The sequence below is a fragment of the Hemitrygon akajei genome, chromosome 23 (assembly GCF_048418815.1).
Source record: "Hemitrygon akajei chromosome 23, sHemAka1.3, whole genome shotgun sequence".
NCBI classification, from domain to species: domain Eukaryota; kingdom Metazoa; phylum Chordata; class Chondrichthyes; order Myliobatiformes; family Dasyatidae; genus Hemitrygon; species Hemitrygon akajei.
The window spans coordinates 53374387-53393574 of record NC_133146.1 but is presented as its reverse complement, the minus strand read 5'-3'; the positions used below and the strand labels follow the sequence as shown (position 1 = coordinate 53393574).

At 39.9% G+C, this 19188-nt stretch overlaps 1 protein-coding gene across 1 annotated transcript; it reads right to left on the bottom strand.

The window, feature by feature from the left end:
• Window positions 1-503: 503 nt before the first annotated feature.
• LOC140715447 (zinc finger protein Pegasus-like) lies at window positions 504-19110 on the bottom strand. Its single transcript, XM_073027643.1, has 4 exons — window positions 18887-19110; window positions 6511-6674; window positions 3483-3665; window positions 504-1469 (listed from the first exon to the last, which is right to left on the bottom strand). The coding sequence occupies exons 2-4, from the start codon at window positions 6641-6643 to the stop codon at window positions 541-543; spliced, it is 1245 nt and encodes a 414-aa protein (XP_072883744.1). The 5' UTR covers window positions 6644-6674; window positions 18887-19110; the 3' UTR covers window positions 504-540.
• Window positions 19111-19188: the final 78 nt, after the last annotated feature.

The following is a 19188-nucleotide window of genomic DNA, read 5'->3' as shown; positions in this document are numbered from 1 at the left end:
AAATTTAGGCAGGACAGCATTAGAAACACTGCAATTTGGCAACTACAAGCTGGATAGTGCACATTTGTCAGAGAGATTCAGTGCATGTTACTTCAGAATCATACTCCGAACAGCATAAATGTGGACTAGACCTATATTGATTAGAATGTTCCCTCCACCCTGTTATTGCTATCTTGTTTTAAATGAGCACCTTCAACTCATTCCACACCATATGCCAGTAACTTTAGGGAAAAATTGGTTGGAGAAAATGCAAATTCTTTTCAAGGTCTCTTATCTTTTTATCTATTTGCAAATATTATTTTTCCCACTGCACATGATAGCTTCCAGTTTCAAGTTTTAAAATTGACTCAGGGCAGAAAGAATGGACCAAGCAATGGAATTAAAACACTGGTGGCTTGGAAAACACAAGAAAATTTCACTAGTATGTATTTTCAGATTTTAAAATATAAACTAATTTGAGTAATAGTTCTATACAGGATAAAGCTTCTTTCTTTCAAAAAAAATCTGATCAATTTAAATGCTTTATTAATACAAATAACATTAAATTTGCTTATGCTGACCTCTGGCAAAATGACAAGCAAAGTCATATTGGTTTTTACATTTGCATCCACATATGTTACATTGAAATGGGTTCTCATAACCATGGCATCCCATGTGAATGGTGTAAAGGATATTGTCTGCAAAATACATGTCACAGTGTGGGCAATGATGTAAGAGCTGGGGATCCTGCACTTGAATTGGAGGAGTAGGAGTGCTACGTTGGCTGTTCGTCATGCAGGGCGAGCTCATGTGAGCACTGCGCTCACTACTTGGACCTGCTACAGGACTTAAGTTTCTCTGATTATGCACCGGATGTCGATCAGGACTAGCATTGGATGAGCTTTGTGCCACACTAGAAACCACAGTGGTAACTGTTGGTGCTATAGAATGTTGTACCACATACGGTTTTTCATCCCTGCAGGATGCCACATCTGAAGATACTGGAGCTTGGTCATCATGAGCAAGGCTGGAGAGCTGGCCAGCTAAGGCCGATAGCTGGTTTAATGGATTATCAACCATGTCCTGTACGTCCCTTGAGATTCCACTAGTCTGTGCCTTTCCCAGACCTTCATAAGATTCAGCTGATATATTATGAGAAAACTCATCAAGGTAATCTGTCTTCTGCACCAGCATTGGTGGCGGGCTGAAATTAATCATCGGTCTTCTTCCATAACTCAGGGTGTAGCCAGACTTTTTCTGCAAGATTCCCATCATTCTTTTATTGGTTAATGATGTCCTGCGTCCTTTTAGCGGGAGAAGTTTATGTCTGCGTCTACGATGGTGAGACAAGTTACTTTGATCACTGCAACGGAATGAGCAAAGCTCACATTTGTATGGTTTTTCACCTCTATGTGAGCGCATGTGTGCTTCAAGGTGACGCTCATAAGCCGAAGCAAATGGACATAAATGACATCTGTGGGGCTTCTCACCTGTATTGGAGGAACAAAAGAACAATATAAATTAAGAGTCTGATTCAGTCATTTGAACATTTAAGCCTGCTCCTCTGTAATAAGCCCAACTGTTTGGTTTCGGCGCATTCCTACTACACCTTATTGGAATTCAAAAATAATCTTAAATTATTGTTGTTGGTAACCACTTTCTTTAAAATAATACTTTTTATAAGATTTGTACTTTTTAAGCAAACTCATGTATTTTTCACACTCACTGGCAGAAAGTGGTATGGCAGCTAAACTAACGGTTTATCACCTTTCTCATTTTTCATTGGCTAAGTATTAGCACATGATGTAATCGTTTTAATTAGGCATCCTATTAACTTGTTGAACTCTAAGGAATTTCCTCATCTTATCTATAGACTTATCTTTTTAGGAGCACCATCTTTATTCTTTTGTTTTAGCATTAATTCTTCTCTTAGCATCTTTTCTCAGCTCTTTGATTAGTTTTATGTTTGTTTTACTCTAAAATAACTTGAAATCTTGGAATTAAGACTGCTTATCACTCCTGAAACAACCTTAAGGATTAGAAAATAAACAGAGATCCAATATTATATTCAACAAACGGCCACTATTCTGAGAGAGTTCCAAAGATTCACTGCCCTTCAACAGTAGAAGTGACTTGTCTCATTCTTTACTGCACTCAAAGATGATGACACCTAGTTCTAGATTATCTGGTTTAAAAAACCCCCCCACTGTGTCAGATTTTTTTTATTGACAGGAGATTGCCAGTTGCTTACCCAAGCCATACTGTTTCTTTCATCTTTACCCAAGGGTGAAGTTCTTCTGGGAGTGTTGGTGTACTTCCAGCATGTTGACATAGCAAAGCACAGCGCTGAGTTGTCTCAGGGAAGGTAATCTCACACAATCTCAAAACACTGACAGCTTCACCCTTGCTCATAGTTGCCAAAACAGACTGATTACATGCTATTGAATATTTTTGATGTTCAAGTATTGAAAAACTTGGACCCTTTAAACACTGGCACATCCATCAGGCTTGTGGAAGGTCACACTACACCAAGGAATTCATCAGTAGGAGGCAGGAGCAGCTGGCAGCAGGTCAGGAGATACTGCCACAAGCTTAGGCCCACACAAGAACTTGAATGGTGAAACATGCTAAATTCCAGCATTAATGCAAGCATTCATCAAAACCTCCAGATGTTGCTCTCAATTAAGACTTAATTGTTCCATTAAAATTGCACTGCTTTTAGATTTCCAGAAAAAGCACAGCCAGTTTGCTCCATCACTTCAGGAAGTAGTCTAACTGAACTTGTGAACTTGTGTTACATGGCAAAAACATTTTCAAGATTAGGAAATGAGTGATGAACCCAATATAATAATGGAAGACCTCTTTTGTTGCTTTCCCTGTGTAGTAAAGAATAACATGCCATTCACAAACTCTTATCTGTATACTGGCTTTGGTACAAGGACAAAGATACTTTGATTCCTCCAAATATCACCAATTTGCAAATTTGCTATTTAAATTCACCACCTGAAATAACTTGATATTTTCACGTGCTGCTGAAACAGCCGCATTCCTGTCTACAGTTGTTTCATATATAGTATCCCTCCCATAATTTGTGCCATTCTCGCCTTGTATCAGCAGCAAATCTGGATGCATAATCCTCCTCCAGCATTCAGGTAGGTAACAAGTCATCCATAGACCAAGCACTAATTCTTGTGGTACCAAATTGAAGGTGATTCATTTACAGCGAGCCTTTTTCATACCATTAAACAACCCTCAATATTTCAGCTAATCCACATGCCATGAAGGATCAAAGACCTCAAACATCAGCTATTCCTGCACAGATGCAACCTGACTTGAGTATTTCCAACACTTTTCATTTTGGCTTCTTTGCAACTGCAGTTATATTTTTCTTCTAACAGTTTATTAGCCATCTCACAAGAGTTTGTCTGATCGGCTCTGACATTACAACACAACGGCTGTTGTCATTTAAAATGCATCAACAAATTTACTATGCGGTCTATTACCCGTGTGCATTCTGGTGTGCTCCATAAGTCGTGCTATCCCTTTGCTTGCATAGCTACAATACTGACACTTCAATTTTCCATCAGCCGTTCTTTCCGGCCCTTCTCCCATCATCCCAGAGCCATCATCGAGGGAAACTTCAACAGAAGCATGATGGATTCCATTTTGATGGTTTTCTGTTCCAGCTGTTAATGAAAATACAAATAATTTATAAAGTTGTTATATAAAAATACAAACTTTAAGAAACTAATTGTTGCATTCTGTTCATTTGCGCTATGGAAGCATTTATGTTCAAGTTTCTTGCTGTGGGCACGCGCACGAGGGGCGGTTATGGCAATGTTGGGAAGAAAATAGCAGCCTAGTGTACTAAACTTAAATGGAGAAAGTTGTAAAAACTAAAGACCATCTTGTTTTGGATGTATGAAAGTTATAACTAATCACTGTATTGCTAGACTATAACTTGACCTTCCAACATTTGCAAACTTTATAGCCTTGTTTTTTTTGCTGATCCACCAAAGTCAACTGGGCGTGCATTTCAGTGCAATTCACGCCAAAATGCCAAGGTTCTGTGCAAGTGTGTTGGATCAAGGTCTCATCCTTGAAATAGCTGAATGCTGCTTGGCAAAATCATGCCCCAATCTTTAATAGTGGTTAATGACTAAAATCTTTTAAATGTTAGAAATGTCCAAAAAAAATTTCAAAAATGTAAGTAAAATCTGAATCACTTAAAAGTAATTACGTTTCAATGTCAAGTCTAAACTGGTGCAGGTTTTGTGGCAGATTACCCAATGCTAACAACTAAAGAACTGCAGCGAGTTCATAACACTATAATGGCTTTTGTGCGAAGTTCAATGTACATATGCAGTTTGGCATCACCAGCAGCACTTAGATAGCAAGTCTGGGACTTCAGCATTCATGTGGACATCCTGAGCTTCTTCCCAGAGATAAGCAAGGTAAATGTGAGCAGCTTAGTGTGAAATTGTTGGCATTCCCTAATGAGTTCTCACCCAATAAACATGAATCTCTGATAGATAGTATATACATGTGAGATACATGCATTCAAAATATATACAAATGAGACAAGCTGAAATTAATTGCAGAAAGTTCATTTTTAATTTGGCAAAATCTTAGATATATAATGCACATGACAAATCAATCTGAAACTCACTTACTACAAAATGGTGAGCAGAAATACAAAACAGACAACGTAACTCCAGTAACTCTCTTAATCTAGGTGGAGAGGGTCAGCAACTTTAAATTCCTCTGTATTATGATTTTGGACATCCTGTGCTGGGCCCAACATGCAAGTGTAATTACAAAGGAAGCATTAGCAGCACCTCTACTTCCTTAGAGATTTGGTGTGACATTTAAAGCTCTGACAAACTTCTATAGATGTGTAGTGGAAAGTGTATTGGCTGGTTGCATCATAGCTTGGTAACGGAAACACCAATGTCTTTGAACGAAATATCCTACAAAAAGTACTAGATATGACCCAGTCAATCACAGGTAAAGTCTTCCCCACTATTGAGCACATTTACATGAAACACTCTCAGGAAAGCAGCATCCATCATCAGGGTCCGCCACCACCCAGGCCATGCCCTCTTCTCACTGTTGCCATCAGGAAGAAGGTACAGGAGCCACAGGATTCTCACCACCAGGTTCAGGAACCATTACTACCCCTCAACCATCAGGCTCTTGAACCAAAGGGGCAACTTCACTCAACCTCACTTGCCCCATCATTGAAATGTTCCCACCACCAACAGACTCATCAAGAACTCTTCATCTCATGTTCTTGATATTTATTGCCTACTTATTGTTATTGTATCTTTTGTATTTGCACAGTTTGTCATCTTTTGCACACTGGTTGAATGCCCAAGTTGATGCAGTCTTCCATTGATTCTCTATAGACTTATTGAGTATGCCAGCAAGAAAATGAATCTCAGGGTTGTACATGGTACATATACGTGCAGTATTTGGATAATAAATTGACTTTGAACATCATAGGGTAATATAAAAGCATGAATAAATGTTAGACTGTATGGGGAGTTTTAAAGAAAGACATCGTCAGGATAAGGTAATACGTAAAAAATAGAGAAAAGTACAAACTTGGATTTTCATTTCTTGAAACATCCCACATTCTTAATAGCCAATAAAGCTGTTGTAGGAAACACAGGAGCTGTATAGCACAACAAGGCTTACAAAGAGCTTTGTGATAACTGCTAATGGTCATAGAGTTGTACAGCATAGAAACAGGCCCCTCAGCCCACTGTCATACCCGGTCTATTATTCTTACAATCCCTAATGGAGTCTGCCAAAACTCTGACCTTAAAGGCAGAGTATGTAAGCTTTGCCTCTGACTATGTTCCTAACAAGCACTACAAAGTAGCCAAGAAAAGATTCTTCAAAGATGTGAGGTAATGGTTCAAAGAGGGAATTAAAACTATACAAATAATTATATTTGGACAGACAAAACTGGAAACAAGCTAGAGAGAGAGAGAGGGAGGGGGGGGGGGGAGAGAGAGAGAATGGTGGGGTTGACTACCAAAAGCTTTTGAGATCAGATGGATAAAGAGACACACCACATAACAAGAGGGAACTTTACACCATTTTGGACAGCTTTGGATTTTTTTTAAATTTACTCATTTGTAGGGTTTAGGAGTCACTTTTCAGACTGGTATTTAGTACACATCCAAAACATCCCCTAACTACATGATTTCACTAGGCCATTTCAAAAGGTAACAATAGTTTGATCACATCATGGGGTCTGAAAGTCATATAGTCCTCATCATGGACTTTTAGCGGATTCATTCCCCTGAAAGATTTAAGGACTCTTGAGTACATTACATGAAAAAGAAACACTACTGAGATGATAATTATGTCAAATAACCAATAGTGCATAATTGAGATGTTTCAGAGTGATATTTTCAATAATGTTATATTGAAGATAAATGGTAGGAATAGCATTATAATGCTTAAAGCCTCTTGAACACTAATAACATTTATATATTAGTAAACTAGCCATTTTCTTACCAGGCTGAAGTAGTTCCGGTTCCTTTTCATTGCAAACTGAACCAGAAATCATGTTTACATGCTGTGTTTGTTGAGTGAGATACTCTTGAAAATCCTTGACGAAATCTACAGAATCATTTCTCTTTTCTCGCATATTCCTGATTTTGATTGAAGACCTTTAATTCCTAAAGGAAACATACCATATTGTGTTTTAGATTGCACAGTGAACTGCTGTTTACTAAGATTATTAAGATTAGAATACATTCAGAAAACTTTGCTTATTAGCATAAATCCAGAGCAAGTTTCTCAAGATTTTATTCTTTTTTTAAGGATCATACGACGCTGCTTTCTTCTACCATAATTGACCCAAATTTTGAGAATTACAGAATATATTCTTGCCTGTGACTTATTTCTAGAACTGAAATTACAATTACCATATATTGTTAATGTCCAGCTAATAGAACTTCATTTATCTTAATGTAAGAAATACTGGGAACTCTCACATCATGCATTTCCAGTATATTCTTTTCACATTACAGAATTCCAGCATCCAGATTAATCTTTTGCCTTCAGATTAACATTACCTGCTTTTATAGGCATTAACACTTCTATATGATGCTTTTGGGAATGATGGTCCATTATTAAAACTATTTTGGAAACTTTGAAAATACTTATTGGAAGTACCCAACAGGTCAAATGTTGTGCCAAGATGAGGCCATGCTCAGGGTGGAGGAGCAACATCTTATATTTCATCTGGGTAGCCTCCAACCTGATGGCATTAATATTGATTTCTCCTTCCGGAAAAAAAAATTCCTCTTCTTCCACTTCCCACTCTGGCCTCACCTCCCCTGGGTCCCCTCCTCCTTCCCTATCTCCTATGATCCACTCTTCTCCATCAGATTCCTTCTTTTCCAGCCCCTGGCTTTACCCATCACTTTCCAGCTTGCCTCCTTTCCCTCCCCCCATCTTTTTATTCTTGTGTCTTCCCCCTTCCTTCTCAGTCCTGAAGAAGGATCTCGCTACGAAATATTGACTTGTTTACTCATTTCCATAGATGTTGCATGACCTGCTGAGTTCCTCCATCATTTTGTGTGTGTTGCTTTGGTCAAATATTTTCCCAAAGCTTCTTAAAAACTAGGTTGACTACTAATTTTGTGCTAAACTTCTATCTGATGTGATGCATTTCTATCAGCTGTAACAGATGAGACAATACAACTGCATCACTGGAAACAAGCCACAACCCTGTTAATCTGAAAGGAGACCAATCCTGACATTATGCGCCAAACCAAGTGATCCAGTGGGTGGTAAAAGGATAAACCCTCGGCCCACTGGAAATCATGAAAATCGTCAGCCACAGTAAAGCAGAGACCCTGGCAAACTTAAAATTCGACATCTTGTGCATAAAAGAAACTCATAGGCTGAACAACCAACCCTATGTGCCAGGAATCCACTTGACTATTGACACCTCTAGCCAGACTTATGGAAGTGCAATCTTTGTTAAAGATAAATCTATAGTAATGAGCACAGCAAACATCCAAGCTGGCTCAATGGAACTTCTGAAAGTTAAAACAAAATACATAAGTATCATCTCAGTCTACAAAACCCCTAATGAACCATTCATGTGGCCACGTAACCTAGATCTCCAGGACAAAATGTACCTCATTATTGGTGACTTTAATAGCCATAGCACCAACTAGAGATAAGATGACGATGTAAATGGAGAAGTTGTATCATGGGCTCTAAACAACTGCCTTGAGCTACTATACGAGTCAAAGGACGCCCCTACCTTCCCAAGTGCCAGATGGAGAAAAGGATACAACCCAGACCTTGCCTTTGTTACCTCAGCAAGCTCCAACCTCTTCACACGAATAGTCCTCCAACATATACCCAAGTCCCAACACTATCCAGTCCAGGTAGAATCCCTTCCAGTTCTGAGACCTGTACCAAAGTACCTACTAAGATTTAACCAGAGAAAAGTAAATTGGTCATCTTTCACAGAAACCCTTGATCAACTTATCGATCCGATACCACCAGAAGATGATCATTATGATGAATTTGTCCGACTAATCTGGAAAGTAGTGCAGCAGAACATACCTAGAGGCTGCAGAACCAAATATATTCAGGGATTGACTAGTGATATCAAACAAAGTTATGATGAGTATGTCAACTTATACGACCAAGACCCATTTGGTCAAGACACAATTGAAATGGGAGAGTCAGTTCTGTCCCATCTGAGCCAAGAGAGACAACAGCATTGGCAGGAACTGACAGAAAACACAGACATAACCAAGAACAGTAAGAAGGCACGGGCAACTGTTCGGAAACTCAACTCAGACAATAGACCACCACAGAGAATTGCTGCCGCAACACCCAATCAGGTTGCCCACCAACTAATACTAAATGGTCGACCAAATAACAAGGAATGGAAGCAAAAGGAAAAGTAACATCAGGAGATGGAGTCAGCTCTCTCAAATGGGAATAACAACTTCCCACCTCTCACCCTAGAAGAATTAAAGGATGAAGTATCACAGCTAAAATCCAACAAAGCTGCTGGCATAGATGGGATTCTTAATGAATTCCTTAAACATTTTGGACCTAAAGCACTCCACTGGCTTCTGTCCCTTTTTAAACCGTTGCCTAAGATCATTAAAAATACTTAAAAAGTGTAGAAGAGCCAAAGTTGTTGCTCTCCTAAAACCCAATGAAGACCCTAACATTCCTAAAAATTACAAACCAATTTCCTTGCTCTGCACCCTCTATAAACTCTACGAGAGACTCATACTAAAAGAATGTCCCCCTTAGTCGAAGATCTTCTAACACCAGACTAAGCTGGGTTCAGGCCAGGCTGCTCTTACTGTGGTCAAGTCCTGAACTGAACCCAGTATATTGAGGATGGCTTTGAAATGCGACAAATTACAGGGGCATTATTCATTGACTTAACAGCAGCATATGACACTGTGAATCACAGGGGCCTTCTACTGAAATTATCTAAAATGTTAAAGATCGAAACCACAGTCAAAGTAATAAGAAGCCTCCTAGAAAATTGCAGATTTTATGTAGAAATGAATAGAATTAAGAGTAGGTGGCATCCACAAAAGAACGGACTACCACAAGGATCAGTCCTGGCACCTCTACTATTTAATGCTTACACAAACGACCAACCAACCTTTCCTAACACACGCAGGTTTATCTATGCAGACAACCCATACAGACACAAGCTAACTCCTTACAAGAAGTTGAAGTACGACTTACAGCAGTCTTCGAAGCAATGAAGCTCTCTGAACCCAAATCCATCAAAAACTCAAGTGTGTGCACTCCACCTGAGGAACTGAGAAGCAGCTCAGAAACTCAAGATCTTCTGGTTTGGAAAGGAGCTCAAACACCATCCAACTCCAACTTACCTGGGCGTGACACTGGATAAGAGGCTCATTTGCTACCCACATCCAAAAACTCCGAGGGAAAGTTGGCTCTCACAATTCTCTCTTGAAAAAATTAGCAGGCACAAAATGGGGAGCTAAAGCTCACACACTTAGATCAACTGCTCTAGCACTCTGCTATGCACCTGCAGAACACTGTGCACCTGTGTGGGCAGATCAGCTCAAACGAAGAAAATCGACCCACTGCTTAACGAAGCCTGCCGAATAATCACGGGCACACTGCGCCCCACACCCACTAACGTCATTTACAGACTTGCAGGCATTGCTCCCCCAGAGATCCGAAAACACTACAACAAAAATTGAAAAAGGTAAACAGAACTCGGATCCACGGCACCCACGACATCATCATGTGCCAGTTTCCAACCGCCTAAAATTGAGGAAAAGCTTAGCTACAGTGGATGAACTACCGCATGGAACATCCCCCCAAACATACAGGATTGACCTCTGGCAACAAACAGAAGCCAGAACCCCACCAAACAATACAGTGCAAGACCCCACAGAAATGTTGCCAGACGGGGCACTGCGTGACAGACGGAAGTGGTGCACTCTTTCTTTATCAATCTTTTTATTAGTTAAATAAAGTGTGTGTGTGTGTGTGTATACATATACACACACATACATTCACACACTTTATTTATATATATATACACTATATATATTTAATATTAAAAAACAAGGAGAGTTATCACAAATATCTATATCAATAACAGATCAAACAAAAGGAAAAATAAATGTTATCAAAATCAAACATAGTATTAATCTAATAGTATATAATAAAGAGAAATGTAATTGAGTCTCCTCTTATCCATAAAAAGAAAAAAAAGATAAAGAAACTTGTATAATTGACGTACAGAAAAAACCCCAAAACACAAAAAAAACAAAAGAAAAAAAGAATTGGGCAGCTCAAACTGAGAGCGAAAAACAAAAAAAGGGAAAATTTTCTGATCAAATCCAAAACTTCAAAAAGATAAATGGAAGGGCCATAAGTCAGAGCATATGAAAATACTGAATACAAAGTTGCCAAGTTTCCTCAAATTTAGTGGATGTATCAAACATCCGACTTCTTATTTTCTCTAAGCTTAAACAAGACATAATGGAGGTAAGCCAATGAATAACAGTAAGTGGATTAGAATCCTTCCATTTAAGCAAAATGGCTCTCCTAGCCAATAAAGTTGTAAAAGCTATCATCCGTTGAGCAGAAACAGGAATATCTCCTGCTTCCGATGGAATGTTCCCAAAAATTGCTGCAAGTAAATTCGGTTGTAGATCCAAATTCAGAACCTTTGATAAAGTTTTAAAGACTTCTTTCCAAAAATTATCTAACTTGAAACACGACCAGAACATATGTGTTAAAGTAGCCACCTCAATATTACATCTATCACAAATAGGATTAATATTAGAAAAAATATGGGCTAATTTGTCATTTGACATATGTGCCCGATGCACTACCTTGAACTGTATCAAGGAGTGATGGGAACAAATAGAAGAGGTGTTTACCAAATGAAAAATTTTATCCCACTTGATTATCTGAAAGTGACTTTCGAAACTCCAGTTCCCATGCAGCTTTAATTTTATCATTAGATAACATATGCAAATTCAATAACCATTAGCACTGATTGACAGACGGAAGTGGTGCACTCTCAACAGAGCGAGAGCGGGATTTGTAGGACGGGAGACAATATGGTGAAGTGGGGTTTAAAGACCAGCGAATCCTGTGAGTGTGGCGAAAGGGTGTAGAACATTGAACATGATCTGCGCAACTACCCACTCTCACCTGATTTAGCTGACACTGACCTGCTCAACATCAACCAAACAACACTACAGTGGCTGGCTGTCTGCTGTGACAAGCTATGGTGAACTGGAAACAAAGTTTTGCAAAATAAATTATATAATTTGAGGAAATGTTTTACCTTTTTGCAGTTATTATTGAAAAGATATCCAATAAAGTTATAAATATAATGGAAAGTTGATAAGGCAAGGCAGTGGATGTTGTCTACGTGGACTTTAGAAAGGCCTTTGAGAAGGTCCTGCATAGGAGGTTGGACAAGAAGGTTCAATCGCTTGGCATTCAGGATGAGTTAGTAAATTGCATTAGATGTTGTCTTTGCAGGAGAAGCCAGAGAGTGGTCGTAGACAGTTGGCTCTCTGACTGGAGGCCTATAACAAATAGTGTGTTGCAGGGATTGATGTTGAGTCCATTGTTTGTTATCTGTATCAATGATCTAGATGGCAATATAGTAAATGGGATCAGCAAATTTGTGGATGACACCAAGACTGGGGACATAGTGGACAGCAAGGAAGGCTACCAATACTTGAAGCGGGATCTGGGCCAGCTGAAAAATGGGATGAAAGCTGGCAGATAGAATTTAATGCAGACAAATATGAGATGTTGCACTTTGGGTGGACAAACCAATGTAGGACTTACACAGTGAGCAGCAAGGTATCGAGGAGTGCGGTAGAACCGAGGGATCTGGGAGTACAGATCCATCATTCCTTGAAAGTAGCATCTCAGGTAGATAGGGTCATAAATACATCTTTTGGCACATTGGCCTTCATAAATCAAAAGTATTGAGTTCAGGAGTTGAGATGTTATGTTGAAGTTGTATAAGATGTTGGTGAGGCCTAACTTGGAATATTAGTTGCACTTCTTGTCACCTAGCTACAGGAGAGATGTCAATGTTTGAAAGAGTGCAGAGAAAATTTACAAGGTTGTCGCCATACTTGGGAACCTGATTTTTGTAAGGAAAAGATGAAAAGGTTAGGGCTTTATTCTCTGGAGCATAGGAGAATGAGGTGATATCTGATAGAGGTATACAAAATTATGAGTATAGATAGGGTAAATTCAAGCAGGCTTTTTCCACTGAGTTTGGTTGAGACTAGAACTCAAGGCCATGGGTTAAAAGTGAAAGGTAAAATGTTTAACAGGAACATGAGGGGAACTTCTTCAGTCAGACGTGGTGAGAGTATGGAACAAGCTACCAACAGAAGTGGTGGATGCAAGTTTGATTTCAATATTTAAAAGAATTTTTGATAGGTACATGAATGGGATGGGTATGGAGGATTATGGTCCAGGTGTAGGGTCATTAGGACCAGTCAGGTTAATAGTTTGCCATGGACCAGATGGGCCAAAGGGGCTGTTTCTGTCCTGTTGTGTTCTGTGGCACTAAAATATGTAGTGCAGTACTGTGAATTCTTGGGATCTGCCCAAGAATTAATTACACAATTCTCAAATATGAACTGAACTTAAGTCTAAACTCTTTATTTAGGAGTAATTTTGTTTGAGAATACTAAAGAAAATATCTGGATGATGAAATACTGCTCACACTAGTTATCAGATGTGGTTGACTGCAAATCCTTTTAGCCGGTAATAAATCCCAGACATTTTCATTAAGTTTCAATACTTGTTTCTGGAAAAGCATCCGAGTTTTTGGGGATAAAGGTTAACTTGTTTTTCAAACATGTCATACCTTTCAATGAAACCATTGATGGTCAGAAACTAACTTTTTTAAATTTTATTCCCCATAGCAAAAAGAGGTATCAACCTCAAACTTTAAATTTAACATTTGATATTCTTGTCATTTGCAAAAAAGAAATTCCAAGTTCCAAGAGATTAGGTTCCACATTCTAGATTATGCCCATTTTCCATGGATTCTCCGTTCAGCAGACAGTTTTTTAAATCCACCTCATCAGTTCTTAATAGCTTCAAAACATTCTTTAACCTTTAGAAGTTCATAATTTTCTCTTCAATCAAAATACATGAGATATAAATATATGAAAGCCAAATATCAGGAGCTGATAGGGCAGTGCCAGAGGTCACAATGTGAGCCTATAGAGGTGGGGTGTGGAGGTTTTTGCTGGTTGCTCGCTGTGCAGAACCAACTCTCTCCTTGGCATTACCAGGGCTGCAAAGAAAAGAGCCATCAGGACTATCACAGAGGCTGCTGAGCGAGCATCCAGATGGCTCTGGGTCAAGAGGTGTGACCCATGGGCCAATGCTGCTGGAACAGAAGCCATGTCCTGATCAACCCTAGATGGGTCACTGGGATATCACCAGCACATCTTAGGATTTATTTATTCATACTGTCACGAGCATCACACCCATGAACCACACCTCTGTGATACCCCTCTTCTTACTGATGTAAACAAATTAATTACTACTATCTTGTTGCTGGTGAGTTTGTGGACAGACTACAACTAAAATTCAGGAAAGATAATAGTCCATTTAGCTCATTCAACGTGACTGATTTCCTCTCATTGATCTCTAATTTGCCTAAAATAACAATTTAATTTATTAAATTCCAGAATGTAGAGCTCTTGGCGAAATTCACTTTGCAATCCCAACTCAGTCAGGAGCTTTCCCCCACACCTACAGAAAAATACAGAAGCACAACTGTAGAAGTAAACAGAAAGAAAATCTGTTTCTAGTTCTCCAAAACCACATATCTGCAGAGATAAATTTAAAATAATAGACAATAGACAGTAGGTGCAGGAGTAGGCCATTCGGCCCTTCTAGCCAGCACCACCATTCACTGTGATCATGGCTGATCATACACAATCAGTACCCTGTTCCTGCCCTCTCCCCATATCCCTTGACCCCGCTATCTATAAGAGCTCTATCTAACTCTCTTTTGAATGCATCCAGAGACTTGGCCTCCACTGCCTTCTGGGGCAGAGCATTCCACATATCCACCACTCTCTGGGTGAAAAAGTTTTTCCGCATCTCTGTTCTAAATGGCCTACCCCTTATTCTTAAACTGTGGCCTCTAGTTCTGGACTCACCCATCAGCGGGAACATGCTTCCTGCCTCTAGTGTGTCCAATCTCTTAATAATCTTATATGTTTCAATCAGATCTCCTCTCATCCTTCTAAATTCCAGTATATACAAGCCCAGTCGCTCCAATCTTTCAACATATGACAGTCCCGCCATTCTGGGAATTAACCTTGTGAACCTACGCTGCACTCCCTCAATAGCAAGAATGTCCTTCCTCAAATTTGGAGACCAAAACTGCACACAATACTCTAGGTGGGGTCTCACCAGGGCCCTGTACAGCTGCAGAAGGACCTCTTTACTCCTATACCCAATTCCTTGTTATAAAAGCCAGCATGCCATTAGCTTTCTTCACTGCCTGCTGTAGCCGCATGCTTGCTTTCATTGACTGATGTACAAGAACACCTAGATCTCGTTGTACTTCCCCTTTTCCTAACTTGACTCCATTTAGATAGTAGTCTGCCTTCCTATTCTTGCCACCAAAGTGGATAACCTCACATTTATCCACATTAAACTGCATCTGCCATACATTTGCCCACTCACCCAACCTGTCTTAAGTCACCCTGCATTCTCATAACATCCTCCTGACATTTCACACTGCCACCCAGCTTTGTGTCATCAGCAAATTTGCTAATGTTACTTTTAATTCCTTCATCTAAATCATTAATGTATATTGTAAACAGCAGCGGTCCCAGCACCAAACCTTGCGGTACCCCACTAGTCACAGCCAGCCATTCCGAAAGGGACCCGTTAATCACTACTCTTTGTTTCCTGTCAGCCAGCCAATTTTCAATCCATGTCAGTACTCTGTCCCCAATACCATGTGCCCTAATTTTGCCCACTAATCTCCTATGTGGGACTTTATCAAAAGTTTTCTGGAAGTCCAGGTACATACACTACATCCACTGGCTCTCCCTTGTCCATTTTCATAGTTACATCCTCAAAAAACTCCAGAAGATTAGTCAAGCATGATTTTCCCTTCATAAATCCATGCTGACTTGGACTGATCCTTCTACTGCTATCCAAATGTGTCGTAATTTCCTCTTTTATAATTGACTCCAGTATCTTTCCCACCACTGATGTCAGGCTAACCGGTCTATAATTCCCTGTTTTCTCTCTCCCTCCTTTCTTGAAAAGTGGGACAACATTAGCCACCCTCCAATCAGCAGGAACTGTTCCTGAATCTATAGAACATTGGAAAATGATTACTAATGCGTCCACGATTTCTAGAGCCACCTCTTTAAGTACCCTGGGATGCAGACCATCAGGTCCCGGGGACTTATCAGCCTTCAGACTCAACAGTTTATCCAACACCGTTTCTTGCCTAAAATAAATTTCCTTCAGTTCATCCTTTACCCTAGTTCCTTTGGCCACTATTACATCTGGGAGATTGTTTGTGTCTTCCCTAGTGAAGACAGATCCAAAGTATCTGTTCAACTCATCTGCCATTTCCTTGTTCCCCCATAATAAATTCACCCGTTTCTGTCTTCAATGGCCCAATTTTGGTCTTAACTTTTTTTTGCTATTCACATACCTAAAGAAGCCTAAAAAACTTTGGGATCATGAAATTTCAAATAAATATAAATTTAAAAAACTCATTAACATTTTCTTGTCATGAAGCAACTGTAACAGTCATCTCTAGAACCCAGTTTGTGTTCATTGCTTCATCTTCTCTTGACACAGGGCCAAATTACACTCAGGTTAACAGCATGTAGAATATCACTCTACCATTTATCAACTCCACATCTATCATTACTTTTGATTCATATGTCTGACTTTGGATGAACCAACTCAGTGATTTTTCAAGTACTTGAAGTATTCTTACTGTCGGCTACTATCACCTTTCTTATTCAACCTGGGCCATTGTATAATCCAGATTTGCCCCAACTAAACTCATCAAGGTAATTCCTCAAGAGAGCTCATGAAGATGGTATGTACTAACGTGGATTCAAAATTGATGATTGGACTGAGTGCAAAGATTAAGAATCTTTGATTCTTGCACCCAAGCTATTCACTATCTATAAACACAATTAGACCAAGGGGATCACAAATGTGATATTGTCAAGTCTGCCACAACTGTGGGGAACTATAAGCAGGGGGGTTAAACGAGGATTTATAGAAACCATAAATTGAATGAGTGTTCAAGAACATGGCAAATGCAATATCATATTGAAAATGTGAAGTTATTAGCTTTGATGCACAAAACAGAAAAACAATATTTTTAAATTGTGACAGTTAGGGTAATGTTCTAAGGGTGTTCACATACACAAGTCACTGAAAGCTTGTACACAAACAGGCAGTTAGTATGTTGACTTTTACTATGAAAGGATTTAAATACAGGACTAAAGATGCCATCTTGGAGTACTGTGTACCATTTTGGTATCTATACATATTGTAAGATAGCTTTATAATAGAGCGGCAAAATTTACTATATTGGTTCAAGGGGTGCCAGATTTGCTGACAAGATAGATCAAGTAGACTAGGACTGTATTCAATAGAATTTAGAAGAATGAATAGAAATCATTCAGACTAACAAATTTCATCAGAATTTGATGGATCTAATGCTGGGAGAATGCTAAGGAGTTCAGAATCAGGAATTGTGCTTTTAAAATAGAAGGTAAAATTAAAATAAGAAATTACTTTATGCAGGGAGTGGTGAATCTTCTGAATTCTCTGAAAGCTTAACCATTGACATCATTCACAACAAAGATCAATAGATTTATAGATATTAAGAGAATTGAGTACATGGGGATCCTGTTGGAAAATGGAATTCAGGTCAAAGGACAGCCACAAACGAATAACAGGGTGGAAGAGTGAAATGGCCTTTTCTTCCTCCTATTTTTGTTAATGCATTCCTGCCCTAGTAAATAGCTTCTAACTTTTTTAAAATTTTCTTAACTTTTCCGGATTTTTCAACCATTGAAAACACAACCATTTTTCCATCCACTCCATAGAGTCAATCAGCTTGTTTTGTAAACACAAGGGCAGCCTCACTCTTCTTGCTGTCTTTTCAGCCTTTCCACTCTGCAAATCCAACTGTGCAGCGCACCATTGTTGTGATCTCAGATGCCTTCTCAGGACCTTGAGGCTTTTCTTCCTTAACAGTCCATTTCATTCCCATCAATTATATTTATATTATTGACAAACAAAACATCTTTACAGCTGTTACCCAGTCTACTACTTTCAAATTCCCAGCATCAGGCTTTCCCTTTGCAGCATTTTCTTTACTACAAATACAGCATTTTATTTTCAAAAGGACAACTCAGGGACTTCAACATTTTAAAATATATTAACCTCCAGTTTTCTATCAATCTGTATCTTATTTTATAAATTAATATATTTCTGTCCATTTTTATTATTTTAAGATATTTAAATACAGGTAATTGAGGTTTCTGTTGTTCTGCCTCCTATATTAATCAAATCGTCAGAAGCTTGGATGCACGACAGCACCTGTGGTTACATGTTTTTGTTGCCCAGTTTTTGAATATGTCTACTCATATTATGTAGGTCGCTGTACAGGTTCGGGGTATTTAATATCAAGACCTGTATGTACAGACGTGGATTTGAATTACTTCTGTTCATGTCCCAACCTTTGAGGGACCAAGACAGAAAAACGATTTGGAGATTGCGACGAACACATTAAATAAATACACACTGGTCAATTTTGTTTGCATGTTATTTACATGCAAGTCAGTCAAACTGCTCTGCGGTGAGATTTTGTTAAGGGAGATTCCAAAACAACCCGCAGTCAGACAGCTTTGGTTTATAAATGGCTTCTCCGACGACTCCATGAAACCGGCCTCGATCAGCGTCCCGCCCTCCCATCGCCCTCATTGGTCCAGCGACCGCAAACACCAGGGTAGTCCCTCCTCCCATTGGTGAACCGACACGTCGCTCATATGGCGTTGCGCATCAAGCTCGAGTCCAGTGGGCCGCGTTATTTTGAAATGCAGCACGACAAAAACAATTACAAAATATTTCATGAAGGGCTGAAGGAGAGGAAATTCGGGATCGGGGTCGGGTAGCCCATCACCGGCGGCTCCATTCGCCACCAGCTTTCCCTCCACACCTCAGAGGCTTCCGACAAGTTCTGTCCGTTTACTTTCAAACCGGGGTCCAGACGTGCTGAGGGGGGGGACGGACGCTCAGATCGCACCGGAGGGCTTCCCCCTCCCCCCCGCCGCTTTCCTACCTTCGGCTCTGGCTTAAGCTCCACTCGGCAGCGGTTTCAAACATCCAAGCATGTCGCTCTCACAGCAGATGGGGGCGGGCGTGTGAGACGGCAGGGGAGACGAGCGCTCGGGGCGGGGGACGGGACGCTGCCGCCGGCACGGACCGCTGACCATGCAACCGCCCCTTGTGTTGTGCCGTTTCTCGGAGCAGAGGGAACAAAAGCCCCGGCGTCGATGTCACAGTTCGGCCCGGGCACAGGCGGCTGAATGGAAGTGACATCAGCGGGGCGGGCTGCTGAGCAACTCCTCCTCCAGACGGACG

Bases quoted from the DNA above. Each gene is read 5' to 3' on its own strand.
- LOC140715447 (XM_073027643.1), bottom strand. From the start codon at position 6,643: ATGCGAGAAAAGAGAAATGATTCTGTAGATTTCGTCAAGGATTTTCAA. The intron at 3,666-6,510 runs GTAAGAAAATGG...TTTCATTAACAG, and splicing joins ACCGGAACTACTTCAGCCTG to CTGGAACAGAAAACCATCAA. The intron at 1,470-3,482 runs GTAATAGACCGC...CCTCCAATACAG, and splicing joins GCACACCAGAATGCACACGG to GTGAGAAGCCCCACAGATGT.